Here is a 21,844-nt window from a genome sequence, read left to right on the forward strand (position 1 = left end):
TGGCCATAGCACTCATGGAAGCATTGTTTCAGATGGCAGAGAGCAGCCTGTCTCCAGCACTGACTGGAAGTGCCCAGGCTCCTCCTGGTGCAGCTTGAAGCAGGCAGGAGCACTCAATTCAGACAACACTTTGCACCATAGACGGATCCTTGACATGGAGAGATGAGTGAAAAATATTTTTGACATGATAAGCAATACAGGTGCACAAAATGATAAAATATTATAATGTGAAAAGAGCATGTTAATGCATTTGAATGGTTGCCTACAGGAGCCAGAGCATGGGAATTAGGTTTAGGGATAATAAGGAATAAAAAAAGAAATGGGTTGCTAGAATTTACAGTCAGGTTGGAAAGCCCTGGGAGAACGAGGTGGGCCTATACTTCCCTTGGGTGACCTTGTCTGGGTGTCCCCAGTCCCGGAGTTAACATGAGAAGACTGGATTTTGGGTTCTCCACAGATCTACATGCCACCATGTAGTGTCAGTCTCCAGGGCCACCCCTAGGAGCAAGGGAGGAACTGAAGCAGAGGCTGACATGGTAGGGTGGGTTTTCTGGGAGCCAAGAGGGCGCAGAAAGGGGGAGCAGGGAGGATGGGACTCCAAGGGAAGAACGAGTAGTGGGAGCCAGTCTGACCCCTGGGGACTGTCCTCCCCATATTTAGGCTCTCTGACCAGTAGTTTCCTGGCTGAGACTCCCCCAGGAGGCACTCAGCTAAAGGGCTCTCATAAGAACAAGGGACAGCTGCAGGGGGACGGCGATGCCCCCCCCCAAACAAGTCTTCTGTCTCACCCCAGAACTAGCCTGAGCCCAGGGTGTGAGTCTAGGGAAATGAATCCAGAGGTGATGGGGGTGGGATGGGGAGCCGAAGGTGACCAGGACCATCGGGGCCCAGCGGGGTTGTCCCAGCACATTTTCCAAGGCCCCAGGGATCAGCGCAAATGCCAGAGGCAAGGAACGCAGGGCCAGTGTCCGGCTGAACTTTCTCACGGAGCTGTCCAACAGGGCTTGCTTAGGCGGGGAGCTTGCCCTGCAGAGGTGTGCTGGCAGAGAGGGGAAGGGCGCTATGGGACCTTGGGACATGCCGTCCCCATCTGGCAGACATTGTCTCACTCTCAGTCTTGGTTTGCGAGGGGACATTTGCCTATCTCTCAGTGTCTCCTGTTGTGTCCATCTATAGTGAGCCCGACGCCAGCCACAGGAAACAGCCCGTGCCAGCTCCTGTTTGAGGAGTAAATATTAGTCTTCTCAAGAGCTGCCTGTTCTCGGTCACTTGGCACCTTTTGGTCCCCGCTCGCAAATGGAGTCTGGACCTGTCACGGCCGCAGTGGAGGGCCTGAGGAATAAACCCCAGCCCTGCTCCCAACTGTTGGACTACCAGCAAGCACCTGAGCCCTGCTTAGGGGAAATGAGGCCATGCTGAGACCCCAAGCTCCAGCTCCCAACCTTCCTGTGTGCAGACTGCTTCTGCTGAGGCAGAGGATCAGAGGGTTTTACAGGATCCCAAGGCCTCTGTGCCAGTTCTGATGCACATGATCTGAAGTCCTCTGATAATCAAGAAGTGGGAAGAGCTTGCCACTGGCCTACCATCAACCTGGGAGAGGCATCTGAGACCTCCCCACCCTACTGAGCAAACCTGACCAGCCCTGATCCTGCATCTTTCCTCATTTTCTATCTCTGCATCGGAGCCCCTGGGGACCAGGCCTCTGCCCAGTGCTCCATCCTGTGTAGATCTATGAGTGCTTAGCAGCCATGATGGTTGATCTAGACAGTCAACCAGACTGGATCTAGAATCAACTAGGAGACACACCTCTGGGCGTGTCAGAAGAGAGACTCACCCTAAATGCACCATACTATGAGCCAGGATCCTTGTTTGGATAAAAAGGATAAAGAGAGGGCTGAGAGATGGCACAGCAGTTAAGGAGTTTGCCTTCAAAGCCTGATAACCTGAGCTTGATTCCCCAATACCCATGTAAATCCAGATGCACAAAGGGGTGCAGGCATCTGGAGGAAAGGTTGATTTCAGATTAAAATTGGAGAGTAGACAGTCTCCGATGGGGGTGGGGACACATGGTGGCAGGAACATGAAGCATCTGGTCATGTGTCTGACATCATGAGGCCTGTGCTCAGCTAGGCCTCTCCTGGTGGACCCATTCTCTGTCCCCTTGCAAATAAATAAAATAGTTTTTAAACAGGACAAAGTGAGCAGAGAAGAGCATTTGTCTCTGTACTTCCCAACTGCTGCTGATGGGTGTGATTAGCTAGCCCCATCCTTCCACCACCGCGCCTTCCCTGCTAGGGCCGCGTCCGCCCACCACCATGTCTTCTCTGCTATGATGAACTGCATCCTCAAATCATGACCCCAAATCAGCCCTTCCTTAAGTTGCTTTTGTCAGGTATTTTGTCACAGCAAAGAGAAACAGGCACTATCTGCTGAATAATTGAATGGCTGTGATACCTTGAAAACATTAAAGAGATGTAATTCTCACCCCTGCACCCCTGAAATGATATGTGTCTGAAGCCACTGAACATTCTGACCCTCGAGGGAGGGAAGGGTGCTCTTGAGCCGCTGGCTGGTGGTAGGATGACTGACACAATCTTCTGGTCTTATCTTGAGGGTGGAGGATGGGAAAACAAAAGAAGTTGGGTTCCACTCAGCATTTGAAGGCAGCCTCCAGGGGCCTTTCTGGCTAATGACAGAGCCTCAGATTCAAGGGCAAGAAGGTCTAAGTGAAGTCAAGTACAGTGGTGCACACCAGCAGTTCCCAGCTCTTCGAAGGCCAAGACAGGAAGACTGCAAGGTAGAGGCCAGACTGGGCTGCATAGTGAGTTCAAGACCAACCTGGGCTGCATAGCTATGTAGTAAGATCTGTCTCCACTGTATCAAAAAAAAAAAAAAAAAAGTAAGAAAGAGAAAAACAAAGTGAATTGGGGCTATAGCTCAGCTGGCAGAGCACTTGTGTAGCATGCAAGTAGACCTCGTTCTGTCCCCAGCACCACCTAAGCCGGACGCGGTGGTGGCGCACGTCTCTAACCCCGCACTTCAGAGGTGGAGGCAGAATCAATAGCTCAAGGCCGTCTTTGACCACATGGAAAGTTTTTTTTTTGTGTTTTTTTTTGGTTTTTCGAGGTAAGGTCTCACTCTGGTGCAGGTTGACCTGGAATTAACTATGTAGTCTCAGTGTGGCCTTGAACTCATGGCGATCCTCCTACCTCTGCCTCCCGAGTGCTGGGATTAAAGGCGTGCGCCACCACGCCTGGCCACATAGAAAGTTTTGAGGCCAGCCTGGGAGACACGAGACACTGGAGATACTGTCTCATCGCTGCCCTTCCCCACAAGCAGAGTCTGAGTGAGTACTGTCAACGCCCCTCAGCTTTCAGAGGTCGGGGAGCTCCAAGTGCCACAGGGCACGAGGAAGTTGGAACTGTCCTGGCCTGTGCTGCCATGTTGTGTGGTGGAGGTTAGCCGTGGAGACTGTGGTGAGGCGGAGGTGAGGCTGACACCCCAAGGGTCGGAGGAGCCTCAGAGCGGCTGGGGCGGCTCGGGTAGAGCCTGCCGAAACAACGAGCGGTGAGAGGCAGCCTGAGACTTGGGCAGCAGAGCCGGCAGAGGTCCAGCAAGATCCTGGCGCTCAAACGCAAAGCTCTTCTCTGCTGAGTAGTGCTCCTTCGTGGACTGTGCCTCAGGTCCTCTCGTCAATCTTTGGTGTTTGCAACAAAAACTGACAGATCAGGGCTGGAGAGAGAGCTCAGCAGTTGGAGACACTTGCTTGCAAAGCCCCATGGCCTAGTTTCCCCTGTACCCATTGTGAAGCCAGATGCACAGGGTGGTGCATGTGTCTGGAGGTCATTTTCAGTAGCAGGAGGCCTTGGCATGCCCATTCTCTCCCTCTCTCTCTCCTTGCAAATAAAGAAAAATACTCAAAAAACCCTGACAGTTTGGCACCTCAGCCATGCCACATGAATAATGAGCACGTTTTGACCGAGAGCTCCCTGACACCATGGTGGGGGTCACCTGCAAAGACTGGCGAGACACTCATGTAGGCCATTGTGGTGAGGATATGAACCGTCCCCACGAGGCTCACATATTTGAACACTTAGTCATCAGCTGGTGGTGCTGTCTTTGGAAGGTTGTGGAACCATTAGGTGGCAGAACGTCACTGGAGGAAGTGGGTCACTGGAGGTGGACCTTGTGGTCTGATAGTCTGGTCCCACTTCCTGTCTGCTTTGTACTTCCTGATTGCAAATGATTAAAGGCCTCACACTCCTGCTGCCCTGCCTTTCAGACCATGGTAGACTGCAGCCTCAAACTGTGAGGCAGAAGAACTTCCTTCCTGAAGTTGCTTTTGTCAAGTGCTTTGTCACACCAACAAGAAAGGTAACTAATACTTAGGAGGAGCTCAGAAACGCGGCAGACATGGGCACACCTTGTGCAATAGATAACCGGAGCCAGGTTAGCAGTCTTCTTTCCCTCAGGCACATTCTGTCAGGTCTTCAGAGTCCCCATGTCGAGTCCTCATTGTCCTGCCAGTGACCCGTTCAGTCACCTTTGTATCTGCTTTCTTCACTTTCAAGTTCAGTGTTCTGTCTCCTGGTCATGCGATCTGCTTCCTGCCTATACGAACTACGATGCCATCCAAACTGCCATGCTAGAAATGCTCAAGCAGCACTGCCCCACTCCTCTTCCTCTGTGTTGTGGAGGCTGGAAGGCTCAAGAGCACCCTACTGCCGGGCGTGGTGGCGCACGCCTTTAATCCCAGCACTTGGGAGGCAGAGGTAGGAGGATCGCCATGAGTTCAAGGCCACCCTGAGACTACATAGTGAATTCCAGGTCAGCCTGAGCTAGAGTGAGACCCTACCTTGGAAAACCAAAAAAAAAAACAAACAAAAAAATAAAAAATAAAAAAAAGCACCCTTCCCACATTGCCTATCTTGGGCTCGTTAGAGAGAAGTTGTGGCAAGGGTAGGAAGGCCCCAGGGAGGTGGAGGCAATACTTTGTGCAGTTTGGTGGCCCCAGGGTGGATCTGGCAGGTGTGAGGATTTTGCAACAGCAGAGCACTGCATTGTTCTTTCTTGTCACCAGTTTAATGGATGTACAATTGGAACCCTTTTTGCAAGGTGGTATCTGGCATGGTGTGTTCGTGGGTACAGAAACATGCCCTAACACCCATCCTCCCAAGTCTTTATTAAATCTCTGTGTGTGAAACACCTAGAGCGCGTCCTGAACTGACCCATGGCTGATTTGGCTCCCTCAGCTCCCTCGTACGCAATACCAGCAACTCAGGTGGGGCAAGCCAGAGATCACACACGTCCCCAGAGGATCCAAAAGGAGACTGACAGTCGGTCGTGGTGGCGCGTGCCTTTAATCCCAGCACAGCATTCAGGAGGCAGAGGTAGGAGGATCACCGTGAGTTCAAGGCCACCCTGAGACTACATAGTGAATTCCAGGTCAACTTGGGCTAGAGTGAGACCTTACCTAGAAAAAAAAAAAAAGAGAGACTGTTGCCACTGAGTTTTCTTAGCTTTCCTTATGCAAATCTGGCTTTTCTTGGAGCTAGTCCCTTCTCTGGCTACCCCTGCTTTCCTGTGTGGGGATGGGGAGCATTGACAGGATGGCCTCCCGGACTGCCCTCTTCACCCCTGTGATCTGCAGAAGGTGGGCCCTGGAGGAGTTATTGTCCCTGATACAAAGTGTCCCCCTCCTTCCCATAGTTGGGGTTCTGAGATCACAACGCCTGGAGTGCTGGCAGCCGCCCTGCAGCCACAAAGGGGGAGAGGCGCAACAAGGAAACCCAGGGCACTGGGGTGGCGACAGAAAACACTGAGTTCTCTTCTTAAATGCACGTGTGTATGTGCGGCTGGTGTGTGCACACGTGTGTGTGCATGTGCCTGTGGAGGCCACATGACAACCTCAGGTGTCATCCTCGGGAAGACTGCCCACCCTCTGAGGCACTGTCTCATTGGTGAGGGGCTGTCCAGTGAGCCCCAAGGATCCTCCTGTCTCCACCTTCCCAGCTCTGGACTGACAAGTGCATCACCACACCCAATATTTTTTTATTTTATTTTATTTTATTTTTGGTTTTTCGAGGTAGGGTCTCACTGTAGCCCAGGCTGACCTGGAATTCACTATGTAGTCTCAGGGTGGCCTTGAACTCACAGCGATCCTCCTACCTCTGCCTCCTGAGTGCTGGGATTAAAGGCGTGCGCCACCATGCCCGGCCCAACACCCAATATTTTTATGTGGGTGCTGGGGATCAAACTTAGTACCTCATGCTTATGAGGCAAGTACTTTGTGGACTGGGCCACCTCTCCAGCCCAGAAAGAAAGACTGAGGTCTATGATAATGACATGAACTGCTGACTCATCACCCTGACAGGACCTTTTCCCTCTAAGCCTCACAGAGGCCAGTTCAGAGCTCTCTCATGTGGACATCCTGGAAGCTGGGGTGCTGGTGACCCTGGGAGCTGGACTGGAACAGGAGTGAGGCAAGTGAGAAAATGGATGAAGGTGCAAAATCTAAGAGGGTGACAGAACAGCAGCTCAGGAATAAAGGCAAATACTTTAATGCAGTATCTTAAAACAGCAAAATGAATGGGAAAATACATGAGCAAAAATACCTACATGTTAAGCACAGACAGCATCATTGTTGCTAACCAGTTTTTCTTGTTTCCATACAGGTACCCCATGAGTCCACCTTTGAATATATGTATGACAGGGCTCTGGAGTTTGGAGAGCTGGGTTCAAGGTCAGGCCCTACATTGACTTTACTGGTGAACCCAAACTAATCCCTTTCCTTCTCTGGGTTTTGGTTACCCCATCTGTTGTGGGTGGAGGCTGGGGAATTGCCAAGATGGCTTTCTGACCTGTCCCTATGGCCTGCTGAGGTTACTGTCCCTCTCCGTGGGAGGCTCTGTCTCCAGGGCCATTGACTCCTGGCTAATAATATCTCGGCCATCCCTGGCCTGAGAGGGTGTTTAATGACTGCCAGCTGTGGCTCTGGCCTCCTTCCCCCACCCCCAGAGATAAGAGTAGTTCCTGTTCCCACGTGCAGGGAGGGGGCTGGGCCAGTGCTCATCCAAACAGGCTCAGGGGGAGCGGCCTGGTTGGAGGGGCTGAGTGGGACTCCTCTCCCCACCCCACCCTGCCCAGCACACCAGCAAGAGTTTCTGGGATCCATCCTCCCACCCACTGTTCCACCACAAAGGCTGCCCTGCTCTCCCACCCTCTGCCACTTTGGTCTTGATTCAAACAGCTTCGTCTCTCCCCAGATACCCCACAGGCATTAAATTCAGCCTGTAGTCAACAACTGGTAGCCGTCCCAGGTCATGTCCCCTGGGCCCTTCTCTGCACCAACCCTCTATCATCCCCCAGCCTCACTGAAGAGACATTCTTTGTCCTTGCTGGCAAACACCCCCACCCCCTCATCTGCTCACCTGCATTCATGTGTCCCTGACACCTAGCATGTTCCCTTGGGATCTAGAGACCCCCCTCATGTTCCTCGGACACCATCTCTATGTCACCTGCTGGCAGGTTGTCCATCCTCCTAGGTAGCCTCTGCCCCAGAGTGGAGGGGCTGCTCTCCCTGGCTGGCCCTTCAGGAGGGGACAGAGCCTCTCTGGGCAGGGGTCCTAGGGCTTCCGGTTCTCAACGTTCCAGGCACAATCCACCTGAGTTAACTAGGCTTTGCCTTCAGAGACTGTGGTCAGGAGACACTCTGAGACTTGGCTCTTCTCTTCCGACTGGGTCTGAGGCAGGTTTAGGGGCCTTACAGGACAAGAGCTGGTCAAACAGGATCAGGCCTATGGAGTGACCCTGGGGACCAGTCTTGTGGCCTCACCATCCCCTCTGCAGCATTCTAGGAACTCAGGAGAGAGACCTGCCTTCTTTGACATGACCTCCTGTGGAGGGCTCTGTTTGAGTGTTGAGTCCTAAGGTGACCCACCGTGGTGAAGTCCTTGCAGTGTCCACCAGGTGGCAATGGAGGTAAGTTGGCTTGGCCTGACAGGTGACTGGCATAGCCAGAGAGGCATGGATGCCAGGGGAGGTAGGTGGAGGAGACTGAAAAAAAGAAAAAAAACCAAAAAACAAAAAAACTTGCTACTGGGCTGGAAAGATGGCTTAGCAGTCAAGGCACTTTCCCGCAAAGCCAAAGGACCCAGGTTTGATTCCCCAGGACCCACGTAAGCCAGATGCACAAGGGGGCACACACATCTGGAGTTTGTTTGCAGTGGCTGGAGGCCCTGATGTGCCCATTCTCTCCCTCCCTCCCCCCTCTTTTTCTCAAACCCCAACTCAGTGGGGTTCCTGCCTGTGTTCTCTGGGCTTCTCACCTCAGGCTCTGGCCTGGGTGCTCCCCATTCCAGAGCACCTCTGAGCTTCTTACTTCCTAGCCTTCTTGAAGCAGCCCCCCACTTCATCCTTCATCATGAGCCTCTGAGCCTTTGCTTGCCTCTTTTTCTTTTCTTCCCTTTTTCTTTTTCTTCAAGGTTGGGTCTCACTGTAGCCCAGGCTGACCTGGAATTCACTATGTAATAACAGGGTGGCCTTGAACTCATGGTGATCCTCCTACCTCTGTCTCCAAAGTGCTGGGATTAAAGGCGTGCACCTCCATGCCCAGCTCATTTTTTAAAAAAATAAAACCAGCCTTGCATTCATCTTTAGCTCATCCAGCAGGGCACCTCACGTGTTTGCAGAGGAGGAACACGAAGGGGTCAATTTGCACAAGAGCTTGGGTGGTTACTCTTGCTGACATCTGCTTCGCCACATGGCCTCTGTGTCTAAACCTTTCTATTGGGTGCACTGCCTCTGCCCACTGACTCAAGCTGGGGACATCTGTACTGTCCTTGGTCTACTTCTCTTAGCTGGCCCCTGGGCAATGAGAACCTGGTCATTATATTCCTTGTTTGTTGCTTGTTTCTAGGAATGGTGGACCTGTGAGCTCTTCTTTTTTCCTTCCATCCTTCTTTATTCCTTTACTTTCCTCTTCCCTCCCTCCCACCCTCCTTCCTTCCTTTTCTGTTTGAGACAGAGTCTCAGGCTGGCCTCAAACTTTCAGTAACCTTCCTGCTTCTGCCTCCCAAAGTGCTGGCCCGAATCATCCATGCCTGGCTGAAACAAATCATATCTGACATTTTGGCCAGTGGTTTTGATTTGGTCCAAGGCTGGATCGGTCTCCTCTAGGGCGGATTTAGGAGGCAAAGGTCATAGTGGGGCTGTGGTCACACAGTGTGTCACACTCAGAAGCAAGTGGGTACCATTCAGAAAGATGTGAACTGAAGTCCCTAAGTATATGCTCCTCATATGGAAACCTGAGATTCCAGCCCAAAGTCAGGGGGTGGTAGCACCTGGCTTTAGTGGTGTTCTGGAGCACCCCTTCTTGAAGCAGGGGGAGATGGCCGCTTCCAGGAAGCTGGTGAGCCACAACTACCAGAGGAACCAAGCCAGTCGAAGCCAATATTTATTGTTTATTGCCACACAAGCCCGGTGCGGTTCTGAGGGGATCTTCAGACAGGGCCTTGGGCAGGAAGCTGCGTGGCCCGAGTGACAGCAGAGGCGCGTGTGCTAGCGGCACGTCACGGACGACTCCGCCGCCGTCTTCCAGGGAGGGTGGGGAAGGCACAGGTTCTCAGGAGTACTAATAATATTAGTGACGATACAAAAGACCCAAGAGAAGCCAGCTGGTTACAACATATAAAAAAAGTAGCAAAGGAAAAGTTTGCATTTCCATGGTCCTGTTAGCCAGGTCTGAGTTCAAATCCTGCCTACACGGCAGGGTGAGATGCCTGCTTTCTCTCCAAGACTGTTTCCCCATCTGTGAAACTGAGCTGGTGGGTAGAAGGGGCCGGTGGGAGCCCGTCTCGTAGTCTGGTTACAATAGCTGGCACATAGGTGAACCTCAGGGAGGGCAGCTCTCATTTACTTTGGTTGTGCATAAGGCTGGTGTGGCTGATCCTGGGCCTCGGTGGGAAACCCTTTTGGAGTCCCCAGAGTCCTTCAGCCCATGGACAGACTGATGTTGGGCCCACTCCATCCTCACAAAGACAGCTGTGCTCCCCAGACCCAAGCTCCAGGTTAACAACGGGGTCTGCCTGAGGTAGAGAAAGTCAATCACCTGGAGCAGCTGGCAGACAGGAGGAGCCAAGACCCCACATCCACCCAGAGGGGCCCAATGCCTAACCCAACCCATAGCAGTGGTGGCCTTTCACCTCTTGGCCCTCAGAGCACAAAATCTTTACAGAATGGGCAGCTGCTTCACTCCAACAGGTCAGAAGTGACACCAGGGGCGGAGTCAGCAGATCAGGTGCCTGGGCCTGGCAGGGGGGCCTTTGCAGGCGGAGTCTGATGCAGGTCTCTGGCGTGCACAGAAGTGCTCCAGGCCCGAGCCAGGGGCGTCCTGACCGATGCTGGGGTGGCAACGTCCGACCACGCATCTATCTGTCCCAGGTGGGTGCTGGCAGGTTGGGTGACAAGGAACCTGGAGGCCCCTGGTGGTCAGACCAGAGACACCTCTGCTTGGAAGCTGGAGGAGCGGCGTGCGCTGGGGCTGACCCGGGTCAGCATGGAGACCTGTGTGCTGCACGTGGCGCCGTTGCTGCCTCCCCATGGGTGCTGGGATTTGGAGTTCCAGCCCAGAACGCCCTGGAGGTGCCAGCGCCGCCACTTGCGCCGCAGCTCCGCCTGCACCTAGGGGCAGACAGGGTGGTCAAAGCCTGAGGCTGGGAACCTCCCCCAGGCCATGGGCTGCTCTCTATGTGGGGCGCTGAGCCAGCCAGATGTTCGGAAGTCTAAATTGAGAGAACCAGATGTTGTCTTGGGCGGGGTGAAGTTGGGACAGGGTGAGAAGCCAGGGTCAACCCGGGATCTTGGGGGCAGGGAGCAGGTTGTCACAATGCTGCCTGGCTGGTGGGGCGGGGGTCCTCCTGCCTCACTATACTGGTGCACAGGAGTGAGCCATGTGGGCGCTGCCTCAGCCCCAACTCTGTCTGTACTTAGCTAGATGTCTCTGTAATTCTGATGAGCACAGGAGATCCCACTCCAGGGTGTCATTAAATTGCAGGTTCTATGACTGCCAGTCTGGGGAGGTCTCAGATGGGTGTTTTAAAACATATTTACTCTATTTATTTATGACAGAGAGAAAATATGGGCACACCAGGGGCTTCTCCTCCAGACACATGGGCCACTTTGTGTGTCTGGCTTTACAGTGGGTACTAAAAAAATTGAACCCAGGCCTCAGGCTTTGCAAGCAAGTGCCTTTAACCATTGAGCCATCTCCCTAACCCTCATGGGCATTTTATTTATTTACATTTTTCTTGAGGTAGGGTCTCATTCTAGCTGAGGCTGACCTGGAATTCACTATGTAATCTCAGGGTGGCCTCGAACTTACGGCGATCCTCCTACCTCTGCCTCCCAGGTGCTGGAATTAAAGGCGTGTGCCACCACGCCTGGCTTATTTACATTTTTAAACTAATGTATTTATTTGAGGAGAGAAGAGAGAATGGGCCCACCAGGGCCTCCAGCCACTGTAAATGAACTCCAGATGCATGTGCCACCTTCTGTGGGTACTGGGGAATCAAACCTATACTTCACAGGCAAATGCCATAAGTACTAAGCCATCTCTTCAGCCCTTGTTATGGGCATTTTTGATGATATTCTATGTGACTAGAATGAGGACTATACTTGGTGTTGCAAGCTTTAAATCATCCTGGGAGAAAGAGACAAAGATACAGAGAGACAGAGACAGGCGGCTGGGCTGGGGAGATGGCTCGGTAGGTGATGTGCGTGCCAAGCATGAGCGCCTGAGTTTGAGTCCCTGTCACCATGAGGCAGCCTGAGCCTGCAACCCCAGTGCTGGAGAGTGGCAGGCAACGTGGGATCCTTGGGGCTTTCTGGCTAACAAGTCTAGCTGAATCAGGGAGCTCCAAGATCAGTAAGAGACCCTGTCTCGAAAAATAAGCTGAGGGCTGGAGAGATGGCTTAGCGGTTAAGGCGTTTGTCTGCAAAGCCAAAGAACCCATGTTCAACTTTCCAGGTCCCACATTAGTAAGTACACAAGGTTACACATGTGCACAAGCATCTGGAGTTCGATTACAGTGGCTGGAGGCCCTGGCATGCCAATTCTCTCTCTCTCTCTGTCTTGCTTTCACATAAATAAAAGCCCAATCTGTTGGGCTTGCCTCAAAAAATAAGATGAAAATTTTTTTTTTAGCCTGGTATGGTGAGGTCCATCTTTAATCCCAGCACTTGGGAGGCAGAGGTAGGAGGATTGCTGTGAGTTCAAGGCCAGCCTGGGACTACAGAGTGAGTTTCAGGTGAGCTTGGGATAGAGTGAGATCCTTCCTTGAAAAATCCAAAAATAAAATAAAATTAAAAAGGCAGAAAACAATAGAGGATGACTCCCAGTGTTGACTTCTGGTGTGTGTGTGAGTGTGCGCGCGCGCACACACACACACACACACACACACACACACCACATACACACATGGAAAAACAAACCATCCTTGACCTCACAGATCCAAACACATTTTTGAACCCTGAGCTTAGGAGCTCTAGCATATGGCTGCCAAAGCTGAGAGGAACTTACCTCCCCATTGAGGAAGCAGTAGAGGACAGCCACCACGAAACCCTGGGGAGGAAGGGAACAGGAGAGCTGAGGCAGAAAGACTTCCGGAGCTCCCAGCTCCACTCACCGCATCCCTGGATTCCCAATGCCTCTGTACCCCTGGTTAAACAAAACACTGAGTACCAGGCATAGTGGCACACAGCCTGGACTAGAGAGAGGCTCTACTTCCACTGAGCACCAAGTACTCAGTACTTAAAACAAGGACAAGGCTGTAATCCAGGCCCCAGAAGAATGCCTTAAAGGGCATAGAACGCCGCCCCTAGCCAATGGTTCATACCTGGAAAGACCCTACAACGAGCTCGAAGACCATTTTCACTTCAGCCTTAAAGTTGTCAGGGAAGAAGGCGAACATGATGTAATGGACTCCAAACAGGGGGATCAACAGGAGTGTGGACTTGGCCAGCCTCCTGGGGACAGGGAGGAACAGGATGTGGGTATGTGTGCTACACATGTGGAAACCACAGGGACAGGAGTGGGCACATGTGATGTAGAGAGTGACCAGGACGTGTGAGGAAGTCCTCCAGCCCTCCCCATGTCATGCCTACGTGTGTGCCCATGCCCTATTACAGAGTTGCTGCCACCCCACCCCTGTTTCAGAGAGAGAAAGTAAGTTCCTTCATCCTCCCCTTTGCAGAGAAGGAGAAGCCAAGGAGGATGATGGGTAACTTCTCCTTTCGCTTGTGTTCTCAAACAAGACATTCTGGCCCCCTCCACCTGTCTCAGTGTCTGCAGCCTGTGTAGTGGGGTAAATGAGCATCCTACACAGTCAGGTTTTACAGATGCTGGCCCACTGTGACCTGCTTCCAAGGGAGACAGGTTCCTTCTGGGAATGAAGACTTCTGAGAAGGAAGTCTTGACAGCTGGAGGGCTAACAACATGGCCCACGGCAGCTGAGGAAGGAGGCAAGTGCTCAGGTTTCTGCCTGGTGGGCAACCCAGGGGAATCCCTACAACCCTGTGGCTTCTGCTCTTCTGCCGTGGCCACTTCCCTGACACCACTCTCCTCCCCTACCTCACCGCCATCAGTGCGCCATGGCTCTAGAGGGCTTATGCTTAGCTTTCGGCAGCCCTGGCGTCCAGCAGTGCCAGCCCCTCTCAAGGCTTGCCCCCTCCCTGAATGACACAGGCTCAGCTGTCCTGGCAGTGGAGACCACGGCTCCAGCAAGGAAGAGGTCTGGAAGCAGTGGTGTCTTTGCCACTGTCTCTCTTGCCCTTGGTCCTTTGAACCCTAAGGTCAGATAGCAAACTCTGAGCTCTCAGCCACTGCAGGATGCTAAGCACTGCCCACGCTGCCTAGCCACGAACCTGTTCCACATGCTGAAGCTGACAGATGGAGACTTTCTTTAAATTGAAGAGTGGGAGCGACAGAACCCCTCCCCCCCCACCGCCGGGGATCGCCATCTCCAGTCCCGCTACTCCTTCTGTCTGTGACAGCTGTTCTTTCCCATCTCACCCACACAAACCTACCCATGCCCAACTTGGTTCTTTCTCTCAATTCCAGCCCATTTGAGCCACTGGACATTGGGAAAATAAGGCCACCCAGGCAAAGCAGAGGAGGGTATGCAGGCCTGGAGTGCTGCCCCATGGTAGTCAGCACGCCTCAAGGACCATCCCGTCTGGACAGGAAGGGGGTGCTCTGCCCACGCGGCTCACGGTGGAGAGAGTGCTGTCACACCAGGATGGGAGTGAACCTTCAGGCTCATCCCAGAGAATCACACGATTCCAGAATAGAATCCCAAATCCAACAACTCGTGACTTTCTACACAGTAGTCTTTGAACCACAGCGAGACTCCCTGAACGGAAGGCAGGCAGAGAATATTCTAGGATCCTGGGACCGGAAGGCTTTCGTGTTTGCATATTCTGGGGGCCCAGTCTCCCATTCCCATCCCTGTACATGCAGACCCTACTTGCTTTACCACTGGGGCTGTGGTCACCTTTAGTATTTCTTTTACCCGTGAACTCTGTTGCTCACAGAAGCCTTTTCTTCCCTCCCTTCCCCCTTTTCCAAACAAGGAACATTGCTACTGCTCTGTAGATACTGCACCACGTCCTTTCTGCCCATGGCACCTGCGTAAGGAGGTAGTGTCTATCTGTCTTTTGTGAAAAGTAGTCCATTGTATAGGAGACCCTGTGGATGACATGAGATGATATGTGGAGACCTCTTGGCATATTCCTGGCCTGGAATCTGCAGATGTGATGATTATCATTGAGGAATATTAAACATGGCCATTTCATGTGTGGGTTGGAAGCTTTTGAAGGGCACCCATTTGCTGGGCATCTCTTGCATCCCTTTTCTGCTCCATAGGCTAGGAATTAGGCACAATACATGAAGAAGAAGGCTTTCTCTGTCTCCTGATCTCCCTCATGGGTAGCTGATGCCTACCTGGAAGGATGCCAGGCAAGTGCATGCAGGGGTAGCAGATGTGGGTTTCGGAAAGTAGCCTGGAGAGGGGCAGCTCATGCTGGGGACGCTGGTGGCTCAGCCAGTTCATAGGGATGGAGGTGGGCAAGAGCAGTGTATGGCTTTTGAGGACTCTGGAGGTGTGAGTGAGGGGGATCACAGGGAGGCTGAATGACTTGAGGACCTGCGATGGAGGTGCGGGGCCAGGGCGCTGGGCTCACACTCACGAGTATGGGCTGCTGTCATTCTTCCCAATGTCTGGGGGCCGCAGTTTCTGAACCAGGATTCGTATGATGCAGATAAACAGGACGAAGTTCACCTGTTGGGTGTGGGGGGGCTCAGTTGGTGAGGGTGGGTGTCTTCCTTCCCAGGGCCCTGCTGACTCCATCACTCCAGCTCTTCCCTTTGGGACAGGTCATCCCAGACCTCTCCTTTGTAATCCTGGGGACCTGCCTCCCAGTGGACTTACTCTAGAGGAAGAGGTACAGGCTTAGAGATGGGGTGAGGCCCCACTGGGCAGCAGGAAGCCTGAGGTTCAGTTCTGACTAAGACACTAATTTCCTGTGTGGCTTGAGGTTAGTGTCCTACCCAGTCTGGGCTTCACAGTAGGAGGAGGTCTTACCAAGATGGAGGTGAGGATAGGCGCCTTTATGATCCACCACAAAGAGGAGTTGATGGTGTCCCAGCACCTGAGCGGAGCATGGTGGGGAACAAAGAGAGTCCGTCAGCCTGAGACTCAGCTGTCTCCAGCTCTGTCCCCAGGCTCAGCGTCAGTTATTCTCCATGCCTCCCTCCAACTTCCCACCTCAAGCCAAGTGCTGTGGCCTGTTCACCTGCCAAGCCTAGATGTTGTCGTCATGGCACCCAGGGACTCTATCGCAAGTGATGGCATCCGGGAGGGCGGGGAGGGGAAGTGACCACTCACCCATAGTCCTCAAAATGGATCCTGATAATTGTCCACACCATGATGAATGTGCTGGGCACCCCTGTCAGGTCCGGAGGAGAGAGAAAGAGAGGAGGAGGGCAAGGGTAGAAGGGAGAAGAAAGGTTAGGAGAACGAGGGGGAGAGAGAAAAGGCAGGTGCTCAGGGCTGCCACGAACAGTTGCTAAGGAGGTTCACCAAGCAAAGACAGTCCACTGAGGTAATGGAGCTGTGTGCCTGAGGGGCTGTGTTCTGCCTACGGGGGCAGTCTTTTTCTGCTTTGACACCTTACAGATGGCCAGTGGCCCTTCTTGTCAGGGCCTGTAGGGGACACAGAAGGGTTTTCTTGGGCTCTGCCGCACGGGGCAGCTGGCAGCCAGAGATCCTTGTCCCAAGGTCCCATGTTCTGGGAACATGTGTCACTATTGGAAAACCTAAAACTGTCTGTTGGGATTGCACCCTACCCCCAGGGGGAGCTCCCCAGCCTCACCCCCTCCCTGGAAACCGTACCCCAGCCGATGAGTATGTACCCCCAGAAGTACTTCCGTTCGGAGAAGAATGAGACAGCCAGCAGGGTGTGCAGGTAGAGACCCTCCACCAGCAGCCAGAAGAAGTTGGCCATGACACAGTACTGGAAAAAGACCACGGCCGCCTTGCAGCCCGCCTGCATGGGAGGAGCAGGAGAGGTTCTCAGAGGCTGGCAGGGCCCCGCTCTGCCCACACCTCAGAGACAAACACAGTGTAGCCTAGCCAACTTAATCTCTACTGATTTGAACTATCCTCCTGCGACAGTTAATCATAGCTGTCAACTTGGAATCGCCTAGGAGACAAAACTCTGGGCATAGCTGTAGGGAGTTTCTAGATTATATTTAATTGAGGTAATTAATTGTGGGTGGCACCATTCCACAGGCTGGAGTCCCAGACTGAATAAAAAGGAGAGAGTGAGGGCTGGAGAGATGGCTTAGCAGTTAAGGTACTTTCCTGTGAAGCCTATGGACTCAGGTTCCATTCCTCAGAACCCACATAAGCCAGATGCACATGGTGGCGCGTGTGTCTGGAGTTCATTTTCAGTAGAGGTCCTGGTGTGCCCTTTATTTCTCTCTCTCTCTCTCCAATAAATAGATGAATAAATATTTTTTAAGCAGAAAGTGAGCTGAGCACCAGCATGCCTCTGTTTCATGACTGTGGATGCAGTGTGACCAGCTGCCTCCTACTCCCACCACCATGTCTTTCCTGCCTCGATGGCCTGTGTGCCCTGGAATGGTAAGCCAGAAATAAAGCCTTCATTGAGCTGCTTCTTGTCAGGAGTCTGGTCATAACAACAAGAAAAGTCACCAATATATCTGCTCAGGTGTACAGTGGGGTTTGCCATGATCCTTAAGGTTACATAATCTGATGCTTTGGGAAAGATTGGCTGAGGTTGGGGGGAGAGAGAATGAATGAGAATTGGTGTGCCAGGGCCTTCAGCCACTGAAATCGAACTCCAGATGTGCGAGTCACTTTGCGTATGTGTCACCTTGTGTGTCTGGCTTATGTGGGGTCTGGGCAGTTGAACATGGGTCCTTAGGCTTTGCAGGCAAGTGCATTAATCACTGAACCATTTGTCCAGTCCCAAACTGGCAATTTTTTATGAGGGGGGGAAGGAGGAGAGAATTGGCAAACCAGGGCCTCCGGCACTGCAATCAAACTCCAGATGTGTGCGCCACCTCATGTGTATGCTTGACCTTGTACATCTGGCTTATGTGGGATCTACGGAACCGAACATGGGTCCTTAGGCTTTGCAGGCAAGCGCCCTAACAGCTCAGCAATCTCTCCAGCCCCCAAACTGACAATTTAAACTACTCATCCATCACCTGCACATCTTCCTGTCTACCCATCCATTTGTCTAGACATACTTCTCATCTGTTTCTCTACTCACTGGTCTATCCACCATCCACTAGTAATTTATTCATTTGTGTGTATATGTGTGTTTTTGAAAGAGAGTCTCATACTGGAGTCCAGGCTGGTCCATGCATAACTCATGGCAATTCTTCTATCTCAGCCTTCCAAGTTCTGGAATTATTGATCCTCCCACCCACTATCGCCTCACCCATCTATTTGTCTACCATCTAACCACCATCTGTTCATCTCCCATTTCCAACCCACTCACCTAGCTATCTCTCCATTCAATGACAACCCTGCCCACTCCAATACCCACCCATCCATTCATCTGTCCACCCACTGTGGACAAACCACTCATGCATCCTTGCTATCTAACCACCTGTCCATTACTCTGACTGCCCCACCTTCCTTTCTCTGTTCACAGAGCCTCCACCACCTCCTTACTCCCCCAAGCAGCTTGCCCATCACTCACCCCCAGTGCTTTCATCTTATTCCAGTTAAGATTGAGAGAGCTGGAAGGAGGATGAGGGTGAGTTCTTGCTGGAGTTGGCAGGAGTGTGCTGCCTGTGGGTGGGGGCTAGGGCTGTGAAGACTGAGGACAGCAAAGGAGAGGAGGTGGAGGAGGGGGAAGGATGGTCATTCCTTCTGGGGGCCAGAGGAGCTGGTGGAAGGATGGTGTCCCCAGGCAGGCAAGGACGACAGAGGAGCCAGGGAGGTTGGGAGCAGGGCAACAAGGGTTCTGGGTGGCCCAAGTGGCCTCTCCTGAAGGTCTCTGGGGCCTTCTGTCCATTTCAGGCCCAGATTAGCTGCCTGGGAGCCAGGGCTTGAAGCTGCCCCCCACTCCAGGAAGCCTTGCATCACCCCCAGCCCCAACAACACATACAGAACCTGGGGTCCCGCCCTTCCTGAGCCTTTGGCTTTGAGACCTCCTCAGAGAGCAGCCAGCCCTCTCCTCCCCAGGCTGGTAGGTCCTAGCTCCTAGGCATACTTCTTTAGACCCTCCAGTTGCAGACTTCCCTCACTGGTCTTAAAAGACCAGCCAGCTCTTTGAGAAGACAGCAGTCTGTGCCCCTCCCTTAGGAAGAAGGGCTCCTCAGAGCTGCTCGTGGTTTTCCAACTCCCTGCAGCCATAGGCTGTGCTGGGGCTGGCCCTACTTTTGACCCCAGCTCATGGACCAAGCCTGAGTTTTCTCTCCATTTCTGGACATGCCTGCAGTCCTGGTCCATTCTTTGGAAAGCAGGTACCCCTGACATTTATACAATGTGATACCTCTGAGTCCTTGGCATGAGGCATGGGATGGAGCCAGAATGGTCTCAACTCTGTCCCAGTGCAGGAGTACTCAGAATCACATGGAGACTGGACCCCCCGCCCCCGAGTGCCTCAGAGACTTCATCAGCCTTTGTCACCAGAAAAACCCAGAACTGGACTGAGTATAGGCTGAGCAAGGGGAAGGGATAGGTAGAAGGGGGATAGTGTGGGGAGTAGAGCCCTGGATTCAGGATGGGGTCTTGGAGGCCTTGCACAGATGGGAAAGCTGAGGCAGGGTTTGCCTGAGACCACACAGGAAGTTAGTGATGAGGCAAGATGGAGGCCCTGGCTCGAGGTGTCCCTGTGTGCACCTGTGTTTCTCTTTGAAGGGGGCAGGTCTTTGGGCTTCCAGATGGCTGAGCAACCTGCCGCTGGGAGGGATGTGTGATTTGAGGATCTGCCTGTGAGGTGGGCTGGTTGTACTTGAGAAGAGGAGGAGGGAGAAGAGGAGAAAGAGAAGGAGGACGAGGAGGGTGAGGATGGACGAGGCAGGGGTGACAGGAAGGAGAATACGTGGGTGAGGATGAACCCGATGGAAAGGCCAGGCAGGCACCTCACCGAGCCCTCAGCGCAGTGGTCCGACTCCCCGCTGTCGAAGAGGGCCAGGTCTTTGATGAAGACGGCCGTGGCCCGCAGGATGAAGGATGTGAAGAGGTGCATGTGGATGTAGTTCCGAGTGCAGTGCAGCTTCCTGCATGGGACAGGCACGTCTGAAAGGCTGAGGGGCCACGGACCCCCGCCCCGCTGGCATGGTCCTGTGCTCTGGGCCAGGCTGGGGAGGCATGGTGGAAGGACATGTGGCCTCTAGGGTGTAGGCCCTGCCTCTGAGGGGACCCCAGTCTGAGACCCCCACCTGTCTTGGCAAGACCCACCTCTGGTGACCAATCCACAGGCGAGGAGAGGAGGCTACAGCAGAGGCCACTGGTCCCTTGACTACCTGGAGTGTGTGTGTGTGTGTGTGTGCGCGCGCGTGCGGGCACATGTGTGTGTGGCCTTCCAGGGATGTGGGGCAGGGACACGGAGCTGCCTGAGGTGACACTGAGAGGAGCAGAACATGCCTGGGCCAGGCTGGGCCTCACCTGAACAGGCTCAAGATAGCCATGGCGACCAGCAGGGTGGCGAGGGACAGGCTGTAGCCAACGGTGTAGCCGGTCTTCACAGAGTTGTAGAACACTGTCTGCTGCTGCTTGGGGGAGGCAGGAGAGAGTCTTGGGTGTGTGTGGGGGGAGTGAGGTAAGGTGGGCTCAGCTTGGGGCTGTTGATGGCGATGGGACAGCCATGCACTCTGGCAATCCCGCCTCACACAAACAAGGTGTGCCCAGGGCTCCCAAGAGCAGCTGAGTGGTGCCCATCAAGCACCTTAGTGTCCACACACAGGATGCAGCTATGCCCCTGTGCCCCAGGGTGTAGTGGGGGACAAATGCACTCCTCTGCCTGTTTCTGTGTGAGGGATGCCAGAGAGGGAGAGGAAAGACCTCACACCTTCCATTTGCTCATCATTCATTCGTTTGAGACAGGGACTCACTATGCAGCCCAGGGCAGCCTCCAACATGTGAAGCTCTCGAGCGGCTGCAGCTGCGGGTGTGCAGCACTCTGCTGGCTCATCCATCTATCCTTCATCCATGTGTCCAGCATCCTGCTTGTGCCAACTCTGGGCTCAGTGTCCTGGGAGACTCCTGGTCCTTAGACCCCTACACTGAGGTCCCCTTTAGAGTGGCCAGGGAAGGCACATGCTAGGAGTGTTAAAGACCACACTGGGGGATCCCAGCCCTCAGGAGGCAGTAGTAGGAGGACTGCTGTGAGTTCAAGGCCACCCTGAGACTATAATAGTGAATTGCAGGTCAGCCAGCCTGGGCTATAGGAAGACCTGACCTCAAAACACACACACACACACACACACACACACACAGAAAGAGAGAGAGAGAGAGAGAGAGAGAGAGAAAGAGAGAGAGAGAGAGAGAATAAAAAAAACTGTGGGCTCAAGAGATGGCTCAGCAGTTAAGGCATTTGCCTGCAAAGCCTAAGGACCCAGGTTTGATTCCCCAGTACACACATAAGCTAGATGCACTAGGTGGCGCATGTGTCTGGAGCCTGGAGTTTGTTTGCAGTGGCTGGAGGCCCTGACATGCCCATTCACTCTCTCAAATCAATCAATAAATAACATATATAACAAAGACCACATTGGGGCTCATTCCACATGCAGGGGTCTCGAGCCTGTGGCCATCAGGAAGAGGCTAATGTGGTTTTCTGAGGGAAGCAGGACAGCAATGGCCCCAAAGTGTCTTGCTTGGCCCCCCTTTCCCACTGCCCTTGTGATGGTTCATCTTCACTGTCGACTTGACTGGAGTGAGCTTCATCACAGAAGGACACCTTGGGCATGTCTGTGAGAGGGTTTCCCTGATGGGAGAAGACCCACCCTGATTGTGAGTGGCGTCGTACCGTGCACGGGCCAGGGCCCCGGTTGAAGCAAAGGGAGAAAGCAGGCTGGGGAGATGGCTCAGTGTGCAGCGCGAGTCCCTGAGTTCAGATTTCCAAAATGTGCGCAATACCCGGGTATGGTGGTGTATATGCTTGCAATTCCAAGGCTGGGGAGGCAGAGGGGAAATCCTTGGGGTCCATGGGCTAGCTAGTGTATCTGGACTGGTTAGCTCTAGGCTCAGTGAGAGTCTCTGGAAAATGAAGGTGGCCTTCTGTAGCACACAAGTGCATTCACACA

The 21,844-nt window shown here is 53.2% G+C and overlaps 1 protein-coding gene across 2 annotated transcripts in view; it reads right to left on the reverse strand.

Moving 5' to 3' along the window:
* Positions 1-9,441: 9,441 nt before the first annotated feature.
* Vipr1 (vasoactive intestinal peptide receptor 1) overlaps positions 9,442-21,844 on the reverse strand; it is a 34,691-nt gene continuing 22,288 nt past the window's right edge. The window contains exons 5-13 of one of the 2 annotated variants that reach the window (XM_004662117.2): positions 20,208-20,314; positions 19,687-19,819; positions 16,449-16,602; positions 15,942-16,002; positions 15,639-15,705; positions 15,244-15,335; positions 12,894-13,023; positions 12,578-12,619; positions 9,442-10,680 (exon numbers count right to left, since the gene is read on the reverse strand). In XM_004662117.2, the coding sequence (XP_004662174.2) occupies positions 10,489-10,680; positions 12,578-12,619; positions 12,894-13,023; positions 15,244-15,335; positions 15,639-15,705; positions 15,942-16,002; positions 16,449-16,602; positions 19,687-19,819; positions 20,208-20,314 (978 nt within the window). In that variant the 3' untranslated portion in view covers positions 9,442-10,488. The remainder of the gene's footprint in view (positions 10,681-12,577; positions 12,620-12,893; positions 13,024-15,243; positions 15,336-15,638; positions 15,706-15,941; positions 16,003-16,448; positions 16,603-19,686; positions 19,820-20,207; positions 20,315-21,844) is intronic. The other variant, XM_004662118.2, reaches the window with a different exon arrangement.

The sequence above is a fragment of the Jaculus jaculus genome, chromosome 17, assembly GCF_020740685.1.
Source record: "Jaculus jaculus isolate mJacJac1 chromosome 17, mJacJac1.mat.Y.cur, whole genome shotgun sequence".
NCBI classification, from domain to species: domain Eukaryota; kingdom Metazoa; phylum Chordata; class Mammalia; order Rodentia; family Dipodidae; genus Jaculus; species Jaculus jaculus.